The sequence below is a fragment of the Crocodylus siamensis genome, chromosome 2 (genome assembly GCF_052110815.1).
Source record: "Crocodylus siamensis isolate JL-2025a chromosome 2, ASM5211081v1, whole genome shotgun sequence".
Lineage (NCBI taxonomy): Eukaryota > Metazoa > Chordata > Crocodylia > Crocodylidae > Crocodylus > Crocodylus siamensis.
In genome coordinates this window covers 240,539,367-240,565,235 of record NC_143396.1, presented here as the reverse complement: position 1 = coordinate 240,565,235, position 25,869 = coordinate 240,539,367, and the positions used below count along the sequence as shown (strand labels likewise).

At 42.6% G+C, this 25,869-nt stretch overlaps 1 protein-coding gene across 3 annotated transcripts in view; it reads left to right on the top strand.

Moving 5' to 3' along the window:
- The window catches only part of STXBP6 (syntaxin binding protein 6), a 250,309-nt gene that overhangs the window by 219,314 nt on the left and 5,126 nt on the right, over window positions 1–25,869 (top strand). For all 3 annotated transcript variants that reach the window (XM_090033526.1, XM_090033525.1, XM_090033524.1), the window contains one exon: window positions 9,089–9,246. In XM_090033526.1, the coding sequence (XP_089889652.1) occupies window positions 9,089–9,246 (158 nt within the window). The remainder of the gene's footprint in view (window positions 1–9,088; window positions 9,247–25,869) is intronic.

The window sequence follows — 25,869 nt, the reverse complement described above, 5'->3', positions numbered from 1 at the left end:
GCCTACAACATATCCATCCTAGGTATGAGTGAGATTTTTACAAAATCTGTCTGTTGATCTACCTCTTTTCCTCTTCAGTTCACCAGGAGCAGAGCTAGCCCAACACAGATTTATTTTTCTAGAAAACTTCACAGTAACTGTAAGAGATCAAAACACTGCTGACCACACCAACATAAAAAGGAAAGTTATTTCGTATGGAGTATTGCCCAGTATATGTGTTTCTAAGACACCAAAGCAAAAAGCCAAGATAAGGTCCCAAGAAAAAAAAATCATTGAACCAGTGTATACAGATTGTGAAGCAGAGGTTGTGGAGGTAGGAAGAAGGGTGGAGTGATGTTTAGAAAATGGTAAAGCAGGCAACTGTTCAGTGAAATTGGATACATAGGTTTTTAATACCACTCAGTGTGCTGATTTTGTCAACTTCCAGCTGTAAATTTCTTTATGCTTCTGTCTTCCCAGCAGTAATATCAGATTTTTCATTCCTAGTCTCAGGGGGTTTTTTCAGTTTTTCTGATGCCAAGTAAAAGGATACTTCAGCCGTACACATTATATCTCCCTAGTCCCTAAGGCTAAGTACAGACAGTCAAAAAGCCCAAGGCTGAATTAATTCAATCTTTGCAAATTAATCTAAGATGCTTAGATTGAACTGAAAAACAAGTGAACAGACATTCGTTTTTTATTCTGGAAATGCAGCCACATGCCTGCAGTGGCCCAGGCCAAAAGCCAGGGGGCACTGGAGCATGCCTCCTGGCTCAGCTGAAGCAGATAGCTTGGGATAAGACTAGTCTACCCACCCTGCAGGGAGGATGTAGAGGAGATGCAAAACATTTTGAGATGCTAGGGAACTATGAGTTAACTTGAATCGGGGGGGGGGGGGGGGGCGTGTCTAGGACAGAAGTTCAATAAATTGATTCAGCCACTTAAGTTTGATACTACATCCATCCAGGTTTATCTGAAACCAGTCTTGACCATTTTGAAAGTGGCTTATATGCACTGAACTTCTGTTGTTTTACAGATTTGAACTGGTTTCCAATCACTTATACCTGTTGATGTGTATTTTCTGCCCCTAGCCTAACTAATAACACATGCATATTTTCATCAAATTTCTCTACCCAGTTAAAATTATAAATTTCTTTAGTCACCTGATCTTAGATTTGTGTCATCACGTTCTAATTAAACCTTGTGCCTGAATTTTTGAAGTCAAGATAGTTATTTTATGGTAAATGCTTTTTTATTTAGTCTTTCCTGTTTAGTTTTTGCTTGTTTTTGTTCTGTTAGCACTTGGTACTTGGCTGCATTTTATTCATTAAATAAGAGTAATGGATTTTTGCGATCAGCAAATCCTGTTCCGTTTCCTATCATGAAAGTGAGTACAGAGAGGTCTGAATAAATCTAATGATCTTATGTTGATATTTCATAAACTATATAAAGATTATTTTAATTTCTCCCTTTATTGAAACTTAAAAGTAAATCAAGCAGTGAAATGGGTCTTCATTTAATGTTTGTTTCTTATTTTTATTATGGAGCAAAATTAAAATTCAAAAAGTGATTTTTTTCTTTAACTGAAAGTATTTCTATACAGAAATTGGCTTAGACTTCATCTAATTGACTTAGACTTCATCTTAGCATTCTGTCCAAATTTGCCCCTAGGTCTGTCTGTGTTTAAGTCTTGCCCTTGTAGCCTAATAAAGAAAGCATGACCTTTGAGTATAGAAGTTACGATCTTACATGCCAAAAATATTTCTTGTGTGACAAATTAATTTTATTACATAATCACTTCACCAGCAGAACTCATCTAAATTCATCACCTGAATTGGTTTATTCATAATGTTTGAGAAATGGTTAAAGCAGAGAACTAGATGTGGCATCCTGTCATTTTTAATCTACAGCTGGCTTGCTGTGTGTCTTAGACACATCACTTATTTTTCTAAAATATATTCAGTGACCACACTTTAAAGCATTTTGAATTCACAGATAAAAGGCAGTGAGGGATTATATCAATATTACTATAGAAATGAGAAATGCCAAATTCATATTGATCCTTTTAAAATAAAGCTTTTAATTTAGACTAGCTTTAAATCATGAATGTATTACATATACTAATATGCACTGTTTACAGGTGTTGTATATGTGTCCATGTGGCTTGAAAAGTCTCAAAAGTTTTCAAATTTCTATTTTTGGAATACAATACAAACTGAACATAAAGCAACAATTCATGCATAGGGGGGCATAGAACATAATACTGAAGAAACATCATGGAAGGGCATCTTGAAAAAAGTAAGTTTTAAGGAGGGATTTGAAAGCATATAAAGATGCTAGTAAGATAAGAAATAGAAGGTATTGAAAATGTAGGGGAGCTACATAATAGAGTGTGTGTGATGTGCAAGGAGATGAAACAAAGGCAGAGGATAAGTTCTGTCTTATTGTGTATCAACCTTTACTTTGTTTGCTTATCACATTCTTGATCTTCCTCTTTTTTTCTTGTTTCCTGCATTCTGGTATGTATTTTCATATGTTGAATCTTTTCTAGACTCATTCTTGATGCATGTCTAAGCCATTGCAACCCGCTTTGTTATAATAGAATTACATCTAGCCATAGGTGTTTTGTTATAATCTTTTAAAATTTTTTAGTATGTTGAGAGCGTCATGTCCCTGGCCAACATTACATTTATGGTGTAATTAACATATTGACTATGTTAGTTTACATAACACATTCAGCCAATTTATGGCACAATAAAATGCCAAACCAGCCACAAAGAATTTCACATATAATATGGAACATATTTGTGGCTGATTTGTATTGCATCTGTCCTAGAACCAGGGTTTCAAACTGGCTTCTGGGGCTGCATGTGCCTCATCCCAGTATTCAGGTGGGCATTGGGATAGGGCACAGAAACATGGCCACCCACACACGCATGCATGCATACACACACTCACAGAGTTCCTCCACAGTGGCCACACTATTAGGATCTAAGGAATTTTATGTTCTATCCCAAGCATTATGCAAACATTATGCACCTGGCATGCCAAGATGCACAATTTTGGGGATGGGATGTTCCTCATGTCCCAATAGCACCATTATTTTAACATCTGTGAGGTGTCCCAGTATTCCTCTCAGTCAGTTTACACGCTAACCTCAATTGTCTTGTGCACTCTGGCCTCATACAAGTGTTACACTTCTACTGGGAGACTTGTTATTCTCCTGGCGGAAACCACAAGCATACAATTGTTCACACAGTTTCTGCCAGTCAAAAATGGTGATTCCACGAGAATCAACATTTGTACACTTTCCTGTGGTTTAACTCTTGGGGAAGGGCTACCATGCCTTCCAGGGGCCTGGGGTCACCCAGGCCTGGAGAAGGCATGGGGTGCACTGCTACTCAGACTGGAGTACCCAGAAGGAGAAGTAAAGTGGACAGAGGCTTTGCACACTACTCCGTATGCTTAGTTCCTGACACTTGGGATTGGGAGGACTAGAGCAGCCCATGCTTTCCTCAGACTAGGATGGCTCCGGTCTCAGGAAGGTGGAAGTAGCAAGGGGAAGTGTGTGGTTGCAGGTTAAACATTTATATTACTATTCATCTTGGAATCATTACTACTGCATTTGGAAAATGTTGTACAATTTGGAAGGCTAAAAGTATTTTATTAAATATTAAATAAAGGTTTCATTAAAGTGAACATTTCTAGCAGTGGAAAATTATATCATCTTCTCAATGCATTGATCAATAATCCCCCAGGTTACATGGGGATTTTTTTCCATTTGTTTAGTTCTTTGTCTCTGACTTTGCATCTTTCCTCTTGTGTTACCATAATTTTTCTTTTCCATAGGTGCATCTACACCTGCTGTTAAGGTGAAGCAGTAAACTCCGGTGCTTATTTGCTCCAAAGTTTGGTGCTCCCAGGCCCCATGTTTACACAGGCACCAAGGACCACAGCACATTGAGCTAGTCAGAGCTGCCCTGGCTGGTAGGAGGCCCAGGGAGTCAGCCTGCCAGCTCGGGGCTGCTCCAGCATAGCTCAATGTGCTGCAGATGTGTTGACTGGGGAACAGGGCTGCTCTAGCCAGCAGGCAGTATCCACACTGAAGCACCCTCATGCCCCAGTCAGCCACATTAGCATCTACATGTGTATTGCTGCAGAGTTCATTAGTTTCCTGCAGCCTAATAGGGTGACACATGTAGATGCAAGACATTTAGTATAAAGCTGATTTGTCTACTCTGCAGTAAACATCTCATGTAGATGTGCCCCATGTTTCTTTGACGTCCAAATTTTCTGTTTCTCAGCCAGTGTCTGTTCTTTATAGATCTTTCTCAACTACTGCTTTGATATCAACATAATTTGCAAATCTATTATTCAGAGAGTTTCCACGTAACATGTTTCCTACCATTACATCAAAATGAAAGTTGTAACTTTTATTTGCAGTACCAGTTGAACAAATCCAATGATGGCTTTCCTCCTTATCTCACTCTAAATCCTCAGGAACACTCCATTATCTTTTTTTCTACTTTTACCACTCTCAACTTATTGTAGATTTTTTCTATAAATATAATCATTCAGTGTATTCTCAAAACTTGTCACAAACTTTTCTGCCACAAACCTTTTCTGCTGTTTGAAGTTGATAAAGTAAGGAAATTAATTGTAGCAGGCTCACTTGTGTTTTATATGCTGGCCTAAAATGTCACAAATAACTGGTCTGTTTTATCCCATTCAAGCCTGTACCCATGTGACAATCACTTCTATATGGCTTTCATCCACCTCTGTAGTGTTCCAGTGAATATTTTCCTTGGATACTCAATAGATGGATTCGTCTTTATGACTTGCAGTAGTCTCTCCTTTTTAATAAACTGGTACTATAATTAATTTCCCCAATCATTCAATAATTTTTTCTTCTAATTGGCTATTTTGCTCCAATAACTTCCCAGGTGTTGAAGTTAGGCTACCTGGCATATAAATACCCTAGTCTCTTCCTTTTTCCTTCTTTTTAAAAACTGACACATGTTGCCCCTTCTTTAGTTCTCTAGGACTTCACCTTTCATTCCTGAGTGCAAATATTGGTGCTAATTACTGTAAGAGTCTTCAGCCAGTTCCTTTAACATCTTGGGAATACCATCAACAATTCTTGCCTTATCATGCCATCATTTTTAGGGATCTTTCCAGAATCATTCCATTGATGATCCCTGTATACCTGTTTTCTTCTTATAGGCTATTTACCATGTGTTCCTCACCTTCTTGTAGCAATTCAGCAGTTGTATTATAATTTCTTAGCAACTTCTTCTTTTTTAAACTTTTTCAAGATCCTCCAGGTATTCTAGCACAGTTGTTCTTCATTTGCACTAGGGAGCTTCTCTTTGTGAGTTACATCTACAGTGTTGTACCAATAGAGGTTTTGGGGGCCGATACTGATAGCCGATTTTTAAGAAGGTATATCAGCCGATACTGATCCAATTTCCAATACAGCTTAGTCCAGCTGGTAAGTCTGTTGTGGTGAAAGGGAAGGGGCATGGGGGGCAGATCAACGCCCCCTGCGGTAAGGGAGGGAGCCCCCCCAGTAGCCCCTTCCCAGCACCACCACTGCCTGCCCCAAGTGCAGCACAGCATGGCCCCCAGCCTACAGCTGCAGCCTGCCCTGCCCCTCCCCATACAGGTCCACGGGCACCCCTTCTGTCCTATATCCTCCTGGACAAGCGGTGCGCAGCAGCGGTAGCCAGCTCCCCCCCCCCCCCCCCCCATGCATCCCTGACGAGCTGTGGCTTAGTCCCATGCCCACCCCGCCCCTGCACCTACCCCAGCCCTACTCCATCCCTCACCACAGGGGGTGTCGATCTGCCCTCCCACACTCCTTCCCTCCGCCCTTCCCTTCCACCACCAGACTTACCAGCTACGCACAGCTCTCCACGCTGCCAGGCTGTGCTCTTCACTGCATCTGTGCTGCACTGTGGCTGCGCGCACACACAGGCATTTATCAGCCAAGTTATCAGCTACTTCAGGCGGATTTCCGATATAGTTGCTGCATTGAATCATTTTTCTTTCTTGGCTACATATCCTTGATTATATACCTGGGCTTGTCTTTCACAACTGACATTTATACTAGAGAGTAAATACTAAATTCCTAGTTAATTTCTCTTCACCATTTAGTATTTTGTTAACACTAATCCATGTTTGCCCTCAGGCATCTCTTCCTAAACTGAGTAGGGCATTTCTGTTTAATCTCTCCTCATATAGATAAGTCCTTCCATATCACTAAGCATCCTTGTCAATGCCAACATTAGCATGCAGTTCAATTCAGTATTGGCCCCAAGTGATGTAGAAGGGAGCAGTAATTAGACCTAAATGTCTAGATGAGTGGGAGTTGAAAGAAAGGGGTACAGGAATAATCAGTGGAATGATTCTGGAAAGAGCCCTAAAAATGATGGCATAAGGCAAGAGTTGTTGACGGTATTTCCAAGATGCTAAAGGAACTGGCTGGAGACTCATAGCTATTAGCACCAATATTTGCACTTAGGAATGAAAGGTGAAGTCCTAGAGAACTAAAGAAGGGGCAACATGTGCCAGTTTTTAAAAAGGAGGAAAAAGGAAGAGACTAGGGTATTTATGTCAGGGTATATGACTGTTTATATGACTAGGGTATTTATAGCCTAACTTCAACACCTGGGAAGTTATTGGAGCAAATTAGAGGGTGGTTGATTTGTAAACATGTCATGGAAGCAATGATGATCATTAACAGCCACTATGGATATTTTAAGAACAAATCATGCCAAACAAACTACATTTTTTTCTTTATAGGGTAACTAGTTTCTTGAATGAAGGGAATGCAGTTGATACACTGTGTGTTTAATAACAATTTTGATACAGTCCCTCATGCCATTCTCATATGTAAATTAAAGAAAAGTGGGCTAAATTAAAGAAAAGATAGCAAAACTGAGATGGGTACCTAACTCTATAAATAACCATAAGCAGAGAATAGTTATAAATGTATTGACATTAGGATAGCAGTAGGTTTTTTGTGGGGGTAGCACAGGGATCTGGTCAGGGTCCAGTGCTTAACATTTATATTAATAACTTGGACACAAAAATGGAGAGCTTTCTGCTGAAGTTCTCAACATAAAATTGGGAGGAGTTGCAAACTCTTGGGAGGATAGGATTAGAAATTAAGATGATCTCCATATATCAGAGATCTCAGCACTAGGCCACAACATTAAATTTGCCCTAGACAAATGTAACATGCTGTACCTAGGGAAATAAAAATGAAATGTCCAAAAACAGGATGGGTGATGATTGAATAAGTAGTAGAATTACTGAGAATCATCTGGGCATTTGGTAGATCACACACTTAACATAATCATAGCATTATCATAAACTTAACATAAACTTAAACTTATAAACAATATGATGCCATTGGGTGGGGGAAAGGGGAGCAGCATGAGAGGTAATAGTACCACTCTTAGCTCTGGTGAGGCCTCATCTAGTTTTGTGTGCACTTCCAGACTCTGATTTAAAAAAGATGTGGAAAAACTGAAGAGAATTAAGAGGTAGTTTGATGAAGATGGTAAAGATGCTGGAATGGAAGTCATTGAAGGAACAGTTGAGAAAACTAAGCTTTTTCAGTTTAATGAAAAGGAGATTGAGGTAGGACATAATAGTAGTTGTCAAATATTTTAAATGCTGATATAAAAAAAACCCAAGTGTTCCCTTGCTGCAGAAGACATGACATGAAACAGCAAAGCAGACTTAGATTAATTTAAACAAAAAACAAATCCTATCCTTGCAGTTTAAAACAGGGTATTGAGAACAGTTTCCCAAGAAAGTTGTGAAATTGAGTTCACTGAAGGTTTAAAAGAAGAGGCTGGGATAAGCATTGATTTGGAATGATTTGGGATGATATGAGGCGGATCTAGTTGGGTGTCTCAGCGGACTTAGGTGCCCAACTGATATTCTATTCTACTTTTGTAACTCACTGTCATCTTACCCTTCATACCAAGTTACAACAAAAGTAACAGCAAGGAGGAAATAGGCCCACCTTGGTATTAACTTATTTTTCCAGGACTGGAGCTATGTGGAATAGTATCTCACCTGCCCAAGGCCACCTAATATGTGGAATAGAGGCTAGCCCTACGGGAGCAGGATATGCTATGTTTGTGCAGGGAGTTGGACTATATGACCCTTGAGGTTTCTTCAACCCTAGGATTCTCCTAAAATGGTGACAGTTTAGTTTAACGTGGCTGATGACCTCAGCAACAGCATTTTGAATAGCATGTCAAAAAGAAGTGATATTACAAATGACCCAGGATTTGGATGACAACGATGGTGGTAAGAGTCATTAGCAATAACAATAAAGAAAATGATGCTCTTGATGAGAGAGGAAAGTAAAGGATATAACTAGAGCCTGGATATGGAGCATTGGATATTTTGAGATCGTAAGCCTTGGGCATGAGGGAGATATGAAACAGTATGAAGAAGGAAGAAAACAGATGCTGATTTAGAAAAAAGTAATGATTTGATCATTAACCAAGGCTGAGAAGCAGCCTTTAAATGATTGGCTAGAAAGTCCCAGAGGAAGAGTCCCTCATAGCGTTGCAACAGTCTGAGAATACTGGAGAGTACCTGTCTTCCTTGGTACAGATATTGTGTAGAATCTTGGCATGACCTGCTAAATGAACACTACAAACTTCTGTGAATTGTTCCATTAACTTACTTGGGTAGTATCCAGAGATGAGCTACCAACGTAAAATACTGTAACTGAAAGATAGCATTTCACTAAAATGCTCCAGTTATGAACATTGCTTTCTTACTGTTACTTAATTTTATTTTTTTATTGCAGTTTATGTTGTTAATTCCTTAATGATATGGCTGAAGACAAAAATCTCTACCCAGGTTGTGTATAAATATGCAGACTTGTATTAACTGGAAATTCACGTAATTAGATGTAATGACATTGAGAAGAATCGATAGACGTGCTGTTCCAAACTTATTAAAGGGAGGAAAAATAATTTCTTTTAATACTAAGAAGAAATATTTAGCAATATCTGTAGTAGCTTATCATATACTGATGTTTTACATTGTGTTTCTAATAATAAGTTTCATGTTGCAGGAAACAGCATACTCCATTCAGCAGCAGATAGTGTGACCAGTGCAGTACAGAAGGCAAGTCAGGCTTTGAATGAGCGTGGTGAAAGGTTAGGTCGAGCAGAGGAAAAGACAGAGGAGCTGAGAAACACTGCTCAGCAGTTTGCAGAAACTGCACACAAGGTAAGACGCTTATTTGTTAATGCAGCGGGTCTTGTAGCAAGTTAAAACAGACCTTCATTTCACTACAGAAGAAATAAGCTCCGGGGAAGTCTCTCTCGATTGCTCCTACTTGTAAGCGTCATGCTTTCCTTAAGTCTTCCTCGATACTTGAATAATTCTTAATTATTATGTCCCTCTCTTGTGCATCCAGCCTGATATTATAACCGTTTCCCTGACTAGCTATAACTTTAACATTATTCAATTGGTGCTGTGTAGAGTCTACAGTTGTTCTTACTGCATCCCTACATTAATAGCCATCTTGCTCACCTTTCTTGGATACATACTTAAAGTTGATGTCATTGTTTTATTTTAGCAAATTAAGAGTAATAACCAGGAATCCTTGTTTTCTCTATTTAAAAAAAATCCCAAATTCTCTGATTAAAATCTGATTTTTTTTCTGCAATTAAAATGAAATACCACTATAAATATAGGTATTAGTTGTAAATATATCAATGTTGTATTGATATATTTACAATTTTAAAGTAATTTGGAAGCCTCAATCATTATAATAAAATACATTCTAAATACCTATATGTTTTGGCATTTGATTTGGGAGTTTTTCTGATAGAAAATCAGAGCTTCACTCACTGGGACATGGATCCAGCTGCAGTTGTCCCCCAGTGCTGCTTTGTGGCACTGAGCAGCCCTGGTATATGGGTGTCCTGCCCCACCTATGCCATTGCCCCTCACTCCCAACCCACAGCCCCCTCCACCCAAACCTGCCAGTGGCCTTCACTCCCAACCCACAGACCCCTGGCCCTGCTGGTGCTCCTTACTCCCAGCCTGCAGCCCCACATGCATGTGGTGCCGCCTGCCTGATAGGGATATAGATATATATAGTGGCATTTCATTTTAATGATGGAAAAAAGTGGATTTGGGGTTACTTTTTTAACCAAAAATGGGATTTTTTTAAATGGGAGAAAACCAGGATCCCTGCTGATTACCCTCCTCCAACTCCTCCTCCCTGTCGTAAGCAGTGCCTTGCAGGCTGGAACTCTCCCAGCCTACAAGGAAAGACCCAGTGTTTCCCGCATTTTTTCTCCTTTAAACGAGAAAAGCCACATTTTTTCTGTGGTGAATGGAAAACCTGAATCCCTCGTTACAACCATTAAAAGTTGCTGTAGCCATGGGCTCTTTTGTTTGTAAAGCTAAAATGATATATAGGAAAGGAACTTGATTTTGTGATCCTATTATGCATTTTACGATAAGGAAGATGTTAGGTGGTTTGCAAGTGATATCTCAGACATGCTTGTCTTTATGCCTCTTAGCATGTTTCTGTCTGAACATTAGGCATGTATTTCAGCCTAACACTGAAATGGGAAAAAATATAGTTTTGTTCTGATTTCAGGAAATTGCCCCTTACTATTGGTTATGATTGTCCTGCACGATATATAGGTTTCTCTCTTATGATTCTGTCTACAAAGACCTTATTCTGCTCCTATAAGAAAGACAGGGAGTTGCTCTACTTTAGACCATACATTTCTTAACCTAACAGTTTCCAATCTAATTGCCTGGTTTGTGGAATTAGAAATCCAATAAGTGGATCACTTGAACAAATGTCTGCTGCAAACGCAGGGAACTGTACTTAGTGGTTTGGGAAGCCCCTTCCATTCCCATATTCCTACATCTCTGAGTCCTGGTTTGACTTTTGCACTCAAATCTAGCTGCAAAATGAATTTTGAGGTCCTTCTCAAATGTTGTAAAGTAGCAAGATATGAAGGGTGGCCTTTGAGGCTAGGAACAGACATTCAAAAAGAATTGATTCACTCTTTGCAGCTTAGTGTAAACTGTGAAGCATACTCTGATTAATAATTGGATAGATACTATCTGTTAAATCAGGGAATGCAGCCACATGCCTGAAGTGACTCAAGCCAAAAGCTGGGGGCGGTGCTAGAGCATGCCTGCCTGCCACTGCCAAAGGGGAGGGAGGAGAGACATCCTCCAAGGCTCTCTCAACACTCAGGAGAAAATTGAACTACTGAATGACTACTTTGCTTTGGTATTTCACCGGACTAAGGGGAAAATCATGCTAGATGGGGTACAGAATGGGCATGGTGGGAAGACAGTCTTCCTACTGTTGATGTTGAACAGTGCATGATCAGTTAGAAAAGTTAGACATTTATAAGTCAGCAGGACTGGATGATCTTCATATGAAAGTACTGAAGGAGCTGGCCGAAGTAATTGTGGGAACTGAGGTGAAACTCTTCCAAAACTTATAGCACTCGGGGAAGGTCCCTGGAGACTGGAAGAGGGCCAGTTTTGTACCCATCTTCAAGAAGGGGAGGAAAGAGGATCTGAGCAACTACAAGCCAATTAGCCTAACTTAGATCCCAGGGAAAATCCTGGAAAAATTCATCAAGGAGTCTATGTGCAGTAGGCTTGCAAAAGGTAGGATTCTGAATGGCAGCCATCGTGGCTTCATAGCATGCAGGTCTCATCTTACCAACCTCATCTCCTTTTACGATCGGGCAACTTTCCACCTGGATGAGAGAGAGAAGGTTGACATTTTATACCTTGATTTCAAAAAGGCCTTTGATCTGGTATCCCATGATGTTCTTCCAGGAAAATTGGAGGACTGCCAGCTTAACTGCTTGACAGGTGGGTAGGAAGCTGGCTGCAGGGTAGGACCCAGAGAGTTCTAATGAACAGATCTGTGTCATCCTGGTGAGATGTAGCCAGTGGTGTCCCTCAGGGTTCCATGCTTAGTCCAGTGCTTTTCAACATCTTTATAAATAATTTGGATGTGGGAGTAAAGAGTTCACTGGCCAAGTTTGCAGACAGCACCAAGTTATGGAGGTGTGTGGCCATGCTTGAATATAGGCTGCAAATACAGGCAGATCTAGACAGGCTGGCAAGTTAGGTAGATCGGAACCAGATGAAGTTTAATTGAGAAATGTAAAGTGCTGCATCTGGGGATGTACGATCCCCAACATACTTACAGGCTCAGTGCTGCCAAACTGACTAGCACCATGACTAAAAGGGACCTGGGGGAATAATCGACCACTGTACAAATACGAGCTGTCACTGCGATGCTGTAGCCAGCAGGGAAAACAGTATTCTGGCATGTATCAACCAGTGCATCTCAATAAAAGCCAAGGAAGCGATTCTTCTGCTTTATTCAGCATTGTTGAGATCACAGCTGGAGTACTGCATCCAGTTCTGGGTGCCGCACTTCAACAAGGATGTGGAAAAGCTTGAGAGAGTCCAGAGAAGAACCACCCATATGAGGAAAGGCTGAGGGACTTGGGTCTCTTCAGTCTAAAAAACAGAAGACTGAGAGGGGACTTGGTAGCAACTTAGCACTGCGTCAGGGAAGTACATTAAGAACTTGGCAAACAACTGTTCACCAAGGCACCCTTGAGGAAAACCAGGAGTAATGGCCACAAACTCCTGGAAGACCATTTCAGGCTTAACACTAGGAAAAGCTTCTTCACAGTCAGGGTGTCCAGACTGTGGAATAAACTCCCTCCAGATGTGATGTAATCGCCTACCCTGAAAGTCTTCAAAAGGAGACTGGACGGTCACCTTGCTGGGATCACCTGACCCCTTTGTCTTTTCTGCCTGCGGGGTGGGGGGTGAAAATGATCTTCAGTGATCTTCAGAGGTCCTTCAAGCCCCTTGCAATCTATGAAACCCCTCCCTGCTGGATTGGAGGGGGTGTGGCCAGTCACCAACCTGGCACATTGGGGAAGGGGCGGAGACACGACAGCTGCTGCCAGACTGAGGATCGGGGATGGGGAAAAAGTCCTTTCTCTGAAACAAGCATGTATTGCAATGCATACAACAGGAAACTACCAAAAATATTCGCCTAAGCTAAGATACAGCCCAGTAAAACACATCATACACAACTTAGTCTAATTTACAGTATTAACCAGGAAGATGAGAATTAGTTTTACTAATCCTGAGGGCAGAGTGTCTCCTTACAGCCAAGCATTCAAGAAGGCTTTGTTTAGGTATTCTCATAGAATTCTCTTTCATAGAGTTCATAGATGTCATAGACATTAGGGCTAGAAGGGACCTCAGAAGATCATTGAGTCCAGTCCCCCACCCAAAGGGCAGGAAGTCAGCTGGGGTCATAGGATCCCAGCAAGATACGCATCCAATTTGCTCCTGAAGGTGTTCAGTGTAGGTGCTTGAACCACTTCCGATGGCAGGCTGTTCCAAAACTTGGGGGCTCAGACAGTAAAGAAATTCTTTCTTATGTCTAGCCTGAAACGGTCTTGTAGTAGTTTGACTGTCTTCCCTTGGGGTGCTCTGGTGAACAAACATTCCCCCAGATCCTGGTGGTCACCCCTGATAAACTTATAGTTCACCCAAGCCTGAGCTTTTCCAGGCTAAAGAGCTCCATGGCTCTCAGCCTGTCATCATAAGGTCTGCTTTCCTGACCTCTGATCATGCACATGGCTCTTCTCTGGACTCTCTCAAGCTTCTTCACATCCTTTTTGAATTGTGGAGCCCAAAACTGGAGGCAGTACTCCAGCTGCGGCCTCACCAAGGCCGAGTAAAAGGGGAGAAAGACGTCCCGGGATTTGCTTGAGAAGCATCTATAGACTCAAGCCAGCGTTTTAGTCACTTTACTAGCCACAGCATCACATTGCAGGCTTATGTTCATCTTGTGGTCAATGATGACCCCAAAGTCTCTACCTTTTACAGGTTCTGTTTTATAATGTAAATGTAGCTCTCTGCATTCTTTAATGAAGCTGTCTGCAACTTCCCTTAACTATATCTCCAGCACGTGATGATTGTTAGGTCTTTGCCAACACTTCCCACCTCTCAGTCTGGTCCTGCAGGGCTTAACTCTGGGCCCACAGATGCAGGGTCTAGTTCTGCACACTTCAGACTAGCTTGCCTCTCCCTGCTCGAGGACACACTGTGGAATTAATCCCCTCCCTGCCTGGCTGCAGGCAAGCTGCAGAGATTGCAGCCAAGCCCCCAGGGGAACGAGGGCTCAGAGGAAGGAATTAACTTCATCCCTGCCTAGCTGCAGGCAAGCCGTGGAAGTGCAGCTGGGGCTGGCAAACCCCAGATGCGGTCCCCAGGGTTTGCCAGTGAAGGGTGTGGCGAGGGGTTGGGATTTGCTCTGGGGGCCATAGTAGAGCAGCCTCTGCCCACACCCTGCCCCTGCTCCATCTGGAGAACAGAGGGGAGTGGCCAACCCAGCTTAATGGAGCAGAGAGCATGCTGAGATGCTGGTTTAACTTAAACCAGCAAGGGATCTGGGACAGGCGTTGCATAAGCTGATTTGAGCCTAATCAGTTGTCTGATAACTACATTCCACCAGGTTTATCTCAAACTGGTTTCAGCCATTTTTATGTGCACTGAATGTCTGTTCTGTTACAGGTTTAAACCAGTTTCTGATTACTTAAACTGGTTTATGTGTAATGTGTGTCCCAAGCCTGAGGGAGCACAGGTTTCAAAGACAACAGTAGAGTCAAATACTGTATGCCTGTTGTAGTTCTTGGAAAAAGAAGAGAGGATAATTATCGAGAATAAATAAAACTTGTAGAGAACTCATTTTGGAGTAGAGGCTGAGATCCAGGTTTTTATTCATTTTAAGCTCAAATACACTTTTGTCTTCTATTTAACATTATTTTATTTTAAAGCTTTGACTTTTATCTCTGTATATAAGCTTCTTCGAGGAACCAATTTTCTTTTCACATTAGTTTTATCTGATTTAATTTTGCACATTTTGTTTCATGTGCCAAACATGAGGAAACACATTCCAACTTGGCTCAGTTTCATTTAGTTTCTTGCTTGGGCAGAAGTATTGTATTGGCACAATTCTGAAAATGGGATGTAATCTATATTCCTCTTAATATCTTAAAATGTATCTCAAATTGCAGCAGATATATTTCAACAAATCACATCTTTCTGATCTCTATTTCTTAAAATATGTATTAATTGTAGCAGAGTATTCTGTACCCTTGTATTCTGTACAATTGTACAGTTGTAACTCTTAACGTGTGACTGCCATTCTCTTGGGCGGAGTATCTCCCACACTGCTGCTAAACATTTGATTCTGGAGATGATAGATACACTTCGCATGTTAGTGCAATATGTTCTGTATATTTTCATTTCTGGCAGCTACATAACTGACAATAACATTCTGGTGCTTTGCATAGTAACTACTCTACATTTATTCCCAGAATCAAACATGAATTTAGAAATATTGTTATAAAAGCATAGGGTAGAAACCAATACTAAGCTACAGTGTGAAGCAGATTTGTGGAATAAGAAACATCTATTAAAAGCAGTAGGATAAGGTAGGTTTGGGAATGTTGGATGACACCAGCATGAACTAAAACATTGTCTTTAGAGTAATCCATTGAGTTACTTAACAGATTAAAATCTAGTTTTGTGCTTCAGAAATATGGAGTTAATGACTTTGGTTGGTGGGAGAGTCTGAACTGTCAAAGAGGGTCAACTCCATTTTTGGTGTGTGTAGGTTTTATTGGAACGGGGTGCTCCATAGTGCCTGAATTGATTCAGGAGCTGCCTTTAGAAATTCTAAAATAAATCACTGTGAATCACTTGGGAATTGGCAGAATTTACTAACATTGAATCCATTTACATAGAAATAGACTTGTCATCATGCCAGCTAAAAAAGAATTACTGAAGGCAGAGTCTTGCCACCAGTCAAGATTCAGCCACCACACACTACTTCCCATCTGTCACGCATTGACTGCTACTCATTTTTATTGTACTAGAACAGTGTAAAGGTAAATGACCCCTCTTATCTTTGTCCCCCTCCCCTGTTCAGACTGGTCTGTGAAGGATTGTGTGAGGTGAAAAAAATAAGTGTGGGAAGTTTCTACCCCCACATTCACAGAAAAACAAATAGAGATCCACATTAAAAATAGTTGACCTGGTTTCTCTCTTTTTGGTAATGAGACTTCAACTGCCTCGCATTTAGTGAGATGTTCCACATTCCAGCTCAGCTGACAGATTGCCACAAAGTAGTGGTATGGGAAATGATGCAAAAGAAACCTGCCTAAATCCAATGCAGTAGCTCAACATCCATGTTATTGTATTAAAGCCTTTATCTGGAGACTCTTAATTTAAACAAAAAGGGGGGAAAAGCCTATCTGATATACAGCGTTTAAATGCACGGAAACATTTCGGCTTCAGTAACAGCAATAGGGACAGTAGAGTCTGGATAAGAGCAATTGTAGAGCTACTGCTAAGATAAAACAGAATATGAAACTGCTGAATTCTATGCCATTGTTCATGCTTTCTCCAACCCATCAATTATATCGAGAGAGAATGGGGAAAAGAGTAGATATTCAGAATTATTAAGGAGACACACATTCAGGAAGCAGTTAGATCCATTATGTGAAGCTTTGTCTTTTTTATTTCTGTAGCATTAGATGAGGTATGCTTTGTGTATCTATTGGTACCTTCATTTCACAGATATTTGTAACTACTGTGGAAGGTATGTATTAAACTGAAAAGTTTGCAGAGTTTTGAAGAATAAATAGGTTAATGAATCACAGGGCTGAAACCTGGGTTGTAGCTGTCCCTATCTTAGGCAAGGGAGTGAAGGACAAGGTGAACCATAGGAAAGATGCAGTGCAGGATTCAGTTAATCAGAACATCAGTATCCACTTCCTGCAAATGTTGTACAAGTCTTCTGGCAAAATGAAGCCATTCAGACTTTGATATTGTTTGTGATGCAAAGGAACAATTGCAACCAAAACAACAATTGAAACAAAATTGAGCATCTCCCTTCCTGCACCTTTTCTTAAATGTTGCCTCATATAACTATCTTCGTGATAATGTGATAAAAGTTAGTATATAATTCTACTGATACCATATCCTGATGGGGGGTGGGGGGGAAATGTGGAATCTGTAGCTATGAATCCATTTCTACTCAGTGGATGTTGGCCTGCCATTGAATCAACAGCTTAACCCACTCATATGTATATGAGCTATACAATCATGTGCATATATGATTTCTGCAATTCCCCAAATACTTCTTTCAAGTTAGAGTCAATCATTAGGTTCCTGTATGAAAACACCACATTTACAATACTGTTTTCCAAAGTGAAGATTCTGTGAAGCGTGGACTTCAGTTGTTTTTTAAGAGAACTGGTTTTTGGTTGGGTTTTTTTTCCAGTTGGGAGATTCTGAAATCACTTCTCTTTGGATATTTAAAGCTGAGCATCAAAAACCACCAGACACTTTATAAAATCTTGACCTTTACTTAATTTAGATTTATATACAATTTCCTATCTAGGTTGTTTTTCCATATCTTTAAAACACAATAAATATAAATTCAGCCATTCTCTTATAAGAGGAAAACAGGCATTGTGTTAAAGCAGGAGCTGTGTCCTGGTCCTTTCAAGTAGGTACTAGATTAGAGCTTTTTGGCCCAGCAATTGATAGATCTCTACTTTTTCCACAGTTTGCTAGTTGATGATTAATCAAATCTGCAGACAGTGTGTTGCAGGTAACAACAGATGTAAACAGACATTGCATTTCACCCAGGAGAAAGCCTTTTGTCCCCAGATCTTGCAGACATTAACACCCATTATCCCACTGTGAAGTATGCTTAGTAAAATGAGCTAAACACTTTCTCTTCGGGATATTGCTGTGTGCATCTAAAGGGTGTTGTTAAAGGTTACCTTTCTCACATGTTACCAGCTCTTAAAATAGGGGTGTCTGCACCTTAAGGCAAGAAAAGAAGAGCTAAATGGGCTCTAAGTATCTCAGTGATAATCCTCTTTGGGTGAGAATTATATCTAGTTTTAGATGGCTAGTGTTGCAGTTATGTTAGACCACTCCAAGGGGCCAATACAAGTTGGGAGCAGTCCACCAGAATCCCAGGATGCACTACTCCCAAGTCTACCCTCTCCCATATGGATAATCTATTCTCTGGAGCAGGGGTTTTCAACCTTTTTTAACAAGTGTACCCCTCCTGTCTCAAAATTTTCAGCTCATGTACCCCTTTATATTTGTTCTTGTTTTTAATGCCAATTATGTCATATAAGGCAGGCTACACTAATTAACATGAAATGCATTATTAATATATGCATTAAATATGTATATCATAGTCCAGCTGTAAGTCTGTTGTAAGGGAAGGGGCATGGGGGGGCAAATTGAGGCCACGGGGGTGATTGGGGCCTTGGGGCAGGTTGTGGGACACTTGGAGCCTGGGCGGCTCATCCAGGGGTGTGGGGGGCTCCCACCCCTGTACATATACTTAGGGCAGGCATAGGGGCACATGCCCTCCTGATCTGTGTGCAGGGTGGAGGCTGCTGTCATGTGATCCCACATGCCTCCCATTGCCGGGCAGGTAGCGCAGCCAGTGGGCAAGAGGTATGTGATGTCACACTACTCCCAGGTCACCGGCAGTGGGGTGACCTGGTGACCACAACAGCAGCAGCCTCTGCCCTACACACAGATCAGGGGTCACATGCCCCCCCTGCCTGCTGTGGTAGTGTGCATAGCAGCAGCCCCCTTTGCCCCTGGACTCTAAGCTTCCCACGACCCACCCAGCCCCAGGGCCCCTTTCTCCCCAGTCCCTGCCTGTCTCTGCCCTGCTCCTTCCCTCACCATGGGAGCCCCAATCTGCCCCTTCCCCACAGCAGACCTACCTGCTAGGAGGGAGAGTAGTATGCACACACAAATGTGCATGTGCTTGGCCCCCCTCAGTCATTTTCTTCCTCTGCCTATGGGGAGGGAGTGGGGCTGGGGCAGGTGCTACACAGCCAGAGTGGGGCACAGAATGGATCCATGAGCAGCTTGTCCAAGGGGCACAGGGAGTGTGGGGTGGCTCCCTGTGCTGCACACACCTGGGGTGGGCATGGGGGGAGCATGTGGCCCCATATCTGCAAGTGGGGCAAGGGTGGGCTGCTGCTGCAGGCTGAGGCCAGGGCTACACCGGGCCCTTCCTGGTGAAGGGGGGCTGGGCCAGGGCTGCTCTCAAGGCGGGCAGTGGTACTGTCACGAGGAAGGGGGCTACAGCAAATTTTGGGACAGCTGCATCCCCTACCATAATTCCCTCTCAGTGCCACTGCCACCCACCCCGAGCACAACCCGGCTGAGCCCCCACACCAGGAAGAGCCTGGCGCAACCCCGTCCCCAGCCCGCACATGTACCCCGATGCCCTTCCGGGGTGCCTGCAGTGGCACACGCAACCCTCCTCTCCACGCCGCCTGAATGAGCTGTGACTGTCTCATGCTGTGCCCTGGCTGTGCAGCGCCTGCCCCGATCCCAGCCTCTTCCCCCACAATGGACTTACCAGCCAACCTAGATGCTCCATGCTGCTGGGCTGCACTCCTGGCTGCTCGTTCATTCTGCATACCCCCTACAACCTTTTTAAGTACCCCTGGGCATATGCTTACCTCTGGTTGACAACCACTGCCTTGGAGCATTGCTGCCTCAGTGACAGCCAGGAAGAACCCAGATGGTAAGAACTTCCCCCTGCCACACACACCCCTTTCCTTCCACAGTCAGTGGCACATCTCCCTTTCCTCTCTGCTCCCATTCCAGTCTCACCCCTTGACTCCCTGGGTCTCTTCCTGAGATCCCTGCTCACCTACAGCTTTTGGTGCTGTCCTGGAAGTGAGAGAAGCTCTTGTCCATTGTAGGGGCTGCATGGAATTCAGCTCAGAGAGCAGCCGCAGTGGGTGGGTGGGTTTTCCTTCCCTGCCTGATCTTAGGCTGGTAGAAAACAGCCAGGAGCTGAACTCAACAGCAGATGAGTTCTCCCTCCCTGCCTGCTCCCTCTGCATGTTTTCCATCACCCGGATAGGCAGGTAGGGAGAGGGAACTCACCAGCTACTACGGCTGCCACTCTATGGGCTGATCCCAGCCCCTGTATAGTGCATGGAGTAGGACAGGAGCGTCCCTTGCTCCTGGGACAGTGCCAGAAGTCGGAAATGAGTGGAGACCCAGGAGCATGTGAAAGAGCCAAGCTGAGAAGGGGAGGGAGCAAACCCCTTGGAGGATGCAGGTTGAGCCTCAGGGATGGAGTGAGGCTCAGCGCATGAGGGCCAGGGGGCAGCCCCTGAATAGCTGGCTAGCAAGGAGTGCTTGGTAGCTCCTAGCTGTTGCTCCCCAGACCTCTAGCAGCAAATTGAACAGCTCAGGTCAAAGAGGGTTTTAACCCGTAATGTGCGACTGCTCACAGCTGTTCTAACTTTAGCACCCTGTACCTTTAATTTGTCCTAATCCTCATGTGTTACAACACCCTAAATTAATTGTATCTTATTCCAGGGACAAGCCTATTAAGCCATCTTCTGTAAAGCAACTCAGCTTGGAAGAGCTGTGTGTGTAACGGACTATGCTATATCTCTTTTGATCCAGGTCAAAACCCAGAGCAATCAGGGTGGTCTCAAATGAGGCACTGCTTACAGCCAATGAATAACATGATTACTATGTCAGAGAAGCTGATTACACCCTGTAGTTTTTCCAGGCTTACAGGAATGAGCAAAGAATGGTTACTAAAGAACCAGAGTGGAAATTCACCCCTAATACCAGCAGCATTTAAATGTTTGCAGGACCACTGCATTCTCCTCTGGCTGGGCCTTGGGACTGAATGAAAATGACAACAAGGTATTTGATCAGTTCTGCACAGCGTCTACAAATTGAAAGAAGTCGCTCTTCAGTTTTGTTATGTTGTCACCCAGGGACAAAATTGCTGAAAGAAAATGGACATTAGACTTGACATAAACTTGAAATCCAAAAATGGAGAAAGGGAGCGTTTGTTTTCTGTTCTCAGATCAGTTAGATTGCATTGTATTGATCTTGCATTTAATCACTGGCCATATTTCCAGAGGTGCTAAATATATATAATTTTCTTTGTCTTTATGAGATGTTCTGAGAGTGAACCTTAAGAATGTCTGAAAAATAGACCAAGATGCTACATCTCATCTTGCAAGCATCCAGTCTGTTTCTGTCCACTTGTGGAATATTTACTTATCAGTCTGTAGGTGAAATTCCAGCCCCACTGATGAACAAGCCAAAACACAATATGTAGGAACCTGAGTGAGGGAATGGGATTTCCCTCACCAATCTTGCACAAAAAGTTCTGGGCCCTTTTGCATACCTGTTACGCAGGAGATTAGAGCCACTGGATCTTCCCAAATGTTCAGTGAATGCCCATATTCTCCTCTCTCCTTATGATACCCAAAATGATATAGTACAACCAGCAGCATGTCTAGGTATAAGGGAGCAAGGCACCTTTCCCAGGTGCCAGTTTAGAGGGGGCATCAGAATGGCAGTCTGTAGGGAGCCTACAGCTGCAATAGCAAGAGTGGAGGAGACCACAGGAGCCAAGTATCTTTTGAGTCTCCGGGGTCAAGTAAGACTCTTCCAGCACTCAGCAACCCTCCCTCTACCACCTTGCTTCCTGCTCTGTCATCTCCATCCAGGATACAAAAATTGCTAGTTACATCTCTGATGCCTACTGTGTAACTACCCTCTAACCCTACAGCAGAAAGAATTCAACTCCTCTAGCTGGAGTTCTGTCCATAGTCTATCAATGTATGTGATTTATATGGAACAAAAGGAACACAAGACAGATTTTAATGCTCAGTTCTACTTGATTTAGAATAGCATTAAAAGTAGGGTTGTTGTTTTTTTCCTTGGGGTACAAACACCATGCAAAAAGCATAGTTCATTTTTATTCACTAATTTTTTTTGTGAGACCATGTGTGGAAACCGTCAGAAATTGTACATCATGAAAATCCCAAAAATATGGTATTACCATATTTAATTGATTCCAAGACAAGATTTCTCTCCCCCTCCCCCCCCCCTTTTAACCTGCAAGGGAAAGCCCTTCATCTTGGAATTGAGTATGAGGTCACAGTGGGGGCAGATAGCTGCTCCAGGTCAGGGCTGGAGCCACAGTTGCTGCCTGCCCCGCACCTCCTCTACACCCGCTACCACCCTCTCCTAGCAGCCTCAGGCTTCACCTCCCCCTTACCCACCCCCACTTACCTTTGAGCTGGCACTGGCAGGCTCCATCCCCACTGGAGCATGGAGCACAGCTGCAGCCCCACCCTGTAGCAGCAGTGAAATAAAATATACAGCTTTTTTTTGAAAGGCAGGATGAAGAAAAGATATTTCCTTGTGGTAAGTAATTGAGTAGCAGCAAGTTGGGAGATGAGCCTGCTAATTGTCCTGGACCTTGTGGATTACATGCAAATTTTACTTTCACTTCTGTCTATAAGCAGCAGTAACTGTTCTTACTGTATTTCCAATGTATTATGCATGCTTTAATTTCCAGTAGCTGGTTTTTGGGAAAGAAAGGTATGTGTTATATGTGCAAAAAAGTATCTAGTTTATTAGCAGTATTTAGTTTAGTAGCATGCTCACACAATGCTTTATTGTGTCTAGTAATAGAAAAAAGTGTCGGGGTCTTTAGTATTGATTAATGTTACTAAATTGCATTACTTTAAGAGGTTTGTATTATTCTAATTAGTACTCAGAATTTGAATTGTTGGCTCTTTATGCTTATACTATTATTTTTGTTCTCGTGTAGGGCTTCATGTAAATATATAACACTTGTTTTCAGTTACAGTAGAATTCGATTTTTGGAAGCAGAATAAAAGTTAGCAGGTGAAGTAGCAGGCCCTGGCAATTGTGCAAGAAAAGCTATAGTGCAGTCAGTAGAAAGGAACTGAGAAAAGGACAAATGACAGAGGAAGCCAAAACCATTAGCCTTCTGGTTCCCATCATGAATGATGGTATATATTATTTAATAATGTATGGTTAAAAAAGAGATTTTAATATTAGGAGCAAGTAATATCATTTAGTTGGCCATACCTCGGTAGACTTCTGTTGTGATGCAGAAAAAAGTATCACAGGATGTGCACTAGTACTGTAAGATTTCCAGCTTCCTGAAATCTTTATGAGCAGCTATCCCTCTGTATCCTACCATATGCAGCAGTATAGAGAAGTAAGTCACCTTTGATAAGCAATCTGTTGTCTTAACCCCCTGAAAAACTACTAAATGCTTTGTCATACAGTTTCCTTTGGCTTTTCCACAGAGACTACCTCTGCTTTTTCTGGTCCATCCAAATGAAAATTTAAACAGATTTCTATTTGCATATACAGATGTTTTGTATACAAGTTTAATGTGTTTGTATAATATTGATATGGTTTAAGTATTCAGAAGAAAATACTTTAAATTGCTAAAATTATGTGAGATATTATAGCATCGCTATATTTCATGTTCTGCCTCTTATGAATCCCATCAAAGCTCCAAATAAGCATCATGGATAAAATGCAGTTTTATTTTCCATAGATTCTAAATGGAAATCTCATATAAAAAACCATAGTCAGCAAACTACCAAACAAAAAATCTTAACAACCCCTGAGTACTATTTTCTGGGCTGTCACTTGCATTTGTATTTGCCAATATAGACCCCTCTACATGTGCAGGTAAAGGTGTGATGAGATCCAATGCATGATTCACACAGTCACTGCCACACATGCGTGATGGGGGGGGATGATTATGGGACTGCAAAGTAGATTCCCATCAACCTTATTTGTTGTGCAGGCTCAACCTGATCCCAGACTTCTCCTGCAGTGGCAAGAAGCAAGCTCCCACAACTTGGAGCATGCTTAACTGAAGGGACTCCCAGCTGCAGGGGTGCCCCACACCCCTGTGGTTGCGAGATCACAGCAGCTGGTCTCCCAGACATGGAGGTGGGGAGATGGCAGCTGCTGATGCTTCCAGCTTGGGGGGTGTCACCATGGCTAGGAGATCTCAGCAGTTGCAGTCTACCAGCTGCGGGGGATTCATGGAGTCCCCTCTGGCTGGGAGCCCTGTCAGCTGGGAGCTCCCAGGCTTGGGGGTGCACTTGCTGCCCCCCACTCCAGTGGGGACCTCCAATCAACTGATGCAGGCTCTCAGCTATAGGGTCCCCTATTCATACATTAATTTAAGGGCATGATAGGAAGCAGCTACAAAGTTAATGCACATATTTTGTGGAATAACTTTGTAGTTTATTCTAGAAGTGTGTGAAACACAGGCCATATTCAATTCAGATTTGGCGTGAATTGGGGGCAGTGATTCAATTAGTTGATTCGGATTACTGTCCCCGATTCGATTTGGCTGAATCTGAAGATTCGATGCTGATTCAGAGATTCAGTAATTTGGCCATAGAAACAGCTTTACAAGTTTTTTCTACATACCTCAAGGTACCAGGTGCAGCTCATGAACAGTGTGATGCTGGGGCAGATGGAGTGTCCCACAGGAGCATGGAGGACCCCCGGCCCCCTCCCCCTATGTGCTTGGCAGCGAACCTGGAAATGAACTGGAAGTACTTGGAAATGGACCAGAAGTACTCCGGGTGCCCCCCCAAACCCACAAGGCACCAGTCACCAAGCCAGGGAGATGCGGGGAGGCCGCCCAGCCCGCTCCCTGGTGGACTTCTGGGTCTGCTGCCAAGCATGCTGGGGAGCCCCCATGTGCTCCTGCGGAATGCTCTATCCACCTCAACATCACAGCATTCATGAGCCACCTTGAGGTATGTAGAAAAAATATTTAAAGCTGTGTCTATGGCTGGAGGGTTCCGATTCTATTTGGAGAGATTAAAGGGTCTCCTGAGTCGATTCAGATTTGGAGATTTGGCCAACAAATCAGGCCAAATCTCCACCAAATCAAATCAGGTACTGAAGCTTCACACAGCCCTAGCTTATTCCTTTTTTAATCACGCCTTTACGTTCTTGAACACGTGACCAGGTGACCACTTAAGTTTAGTTAACTGGTTAATCACACCTTTGGTGTCCTGTGGAGATAGGATCTAGGATACCCAATACAGCAAAAGCTGTGTTAACCGGCACTTTATTAGCCAGAAAACTCTATTAACCAGTATCTGAGGGACACGGCAAAAGTGAAACCGGAAGTACCACTTCTGGAGGACTTCCCGTTTCGCCGCCATGAGCTGAGTTTTTTTCATCGCCACTTTTTGCATGGGGCAAAGCAGCCTGCGTGGGGCCCCCTTCCCTGTCCCCCAGCACACTGACACTGGGGAGTCCACCAGATGGTACACATTTGATTTACCGGCATCCCCCATTCCAGGGGGATGTCAGATAACAGAGCTTTTACTGTCCTGTCTCTTACAAAGAAACATCCTATTTGATCTTTGACATCTCATGAGTGGAAGTGATGATTTTAGATTTCAATTTGAAATCAGTGCTAGAACTTTATTGCTAAAAATTCATGCTTTTCCTGCCATCATTGAGCATTAATATTGTGCAACTAATATGACCCTTAAAAGCAAGGATTTCTTTCAGTACCCTTTATTGGACTATCTATGCAGTTGGGATACAGTTACAAGCTTTTGGATGCAAGGGACCTGATGAAGAATGTTTTTGAATGTATTTGAAAGTTTGTCTTAACTCTATCCCAACTACATAGTTGGTCCAATAAAAATATCTCCCTAAGAAATCCTTGCCTCTCTCACAGTTTCTGGACCATCACTGCTACAAGATCACTCTTACTGCTAACATATGATCTCTCCTATTCATTCAGAAGCACCCTGGCTATCATCTGCTATCCCTTATAATGTGGTATAAGATTAGTGGTTAATAGGGCATATTGGAGAGACGGGCTAGGCTCTTCATTCT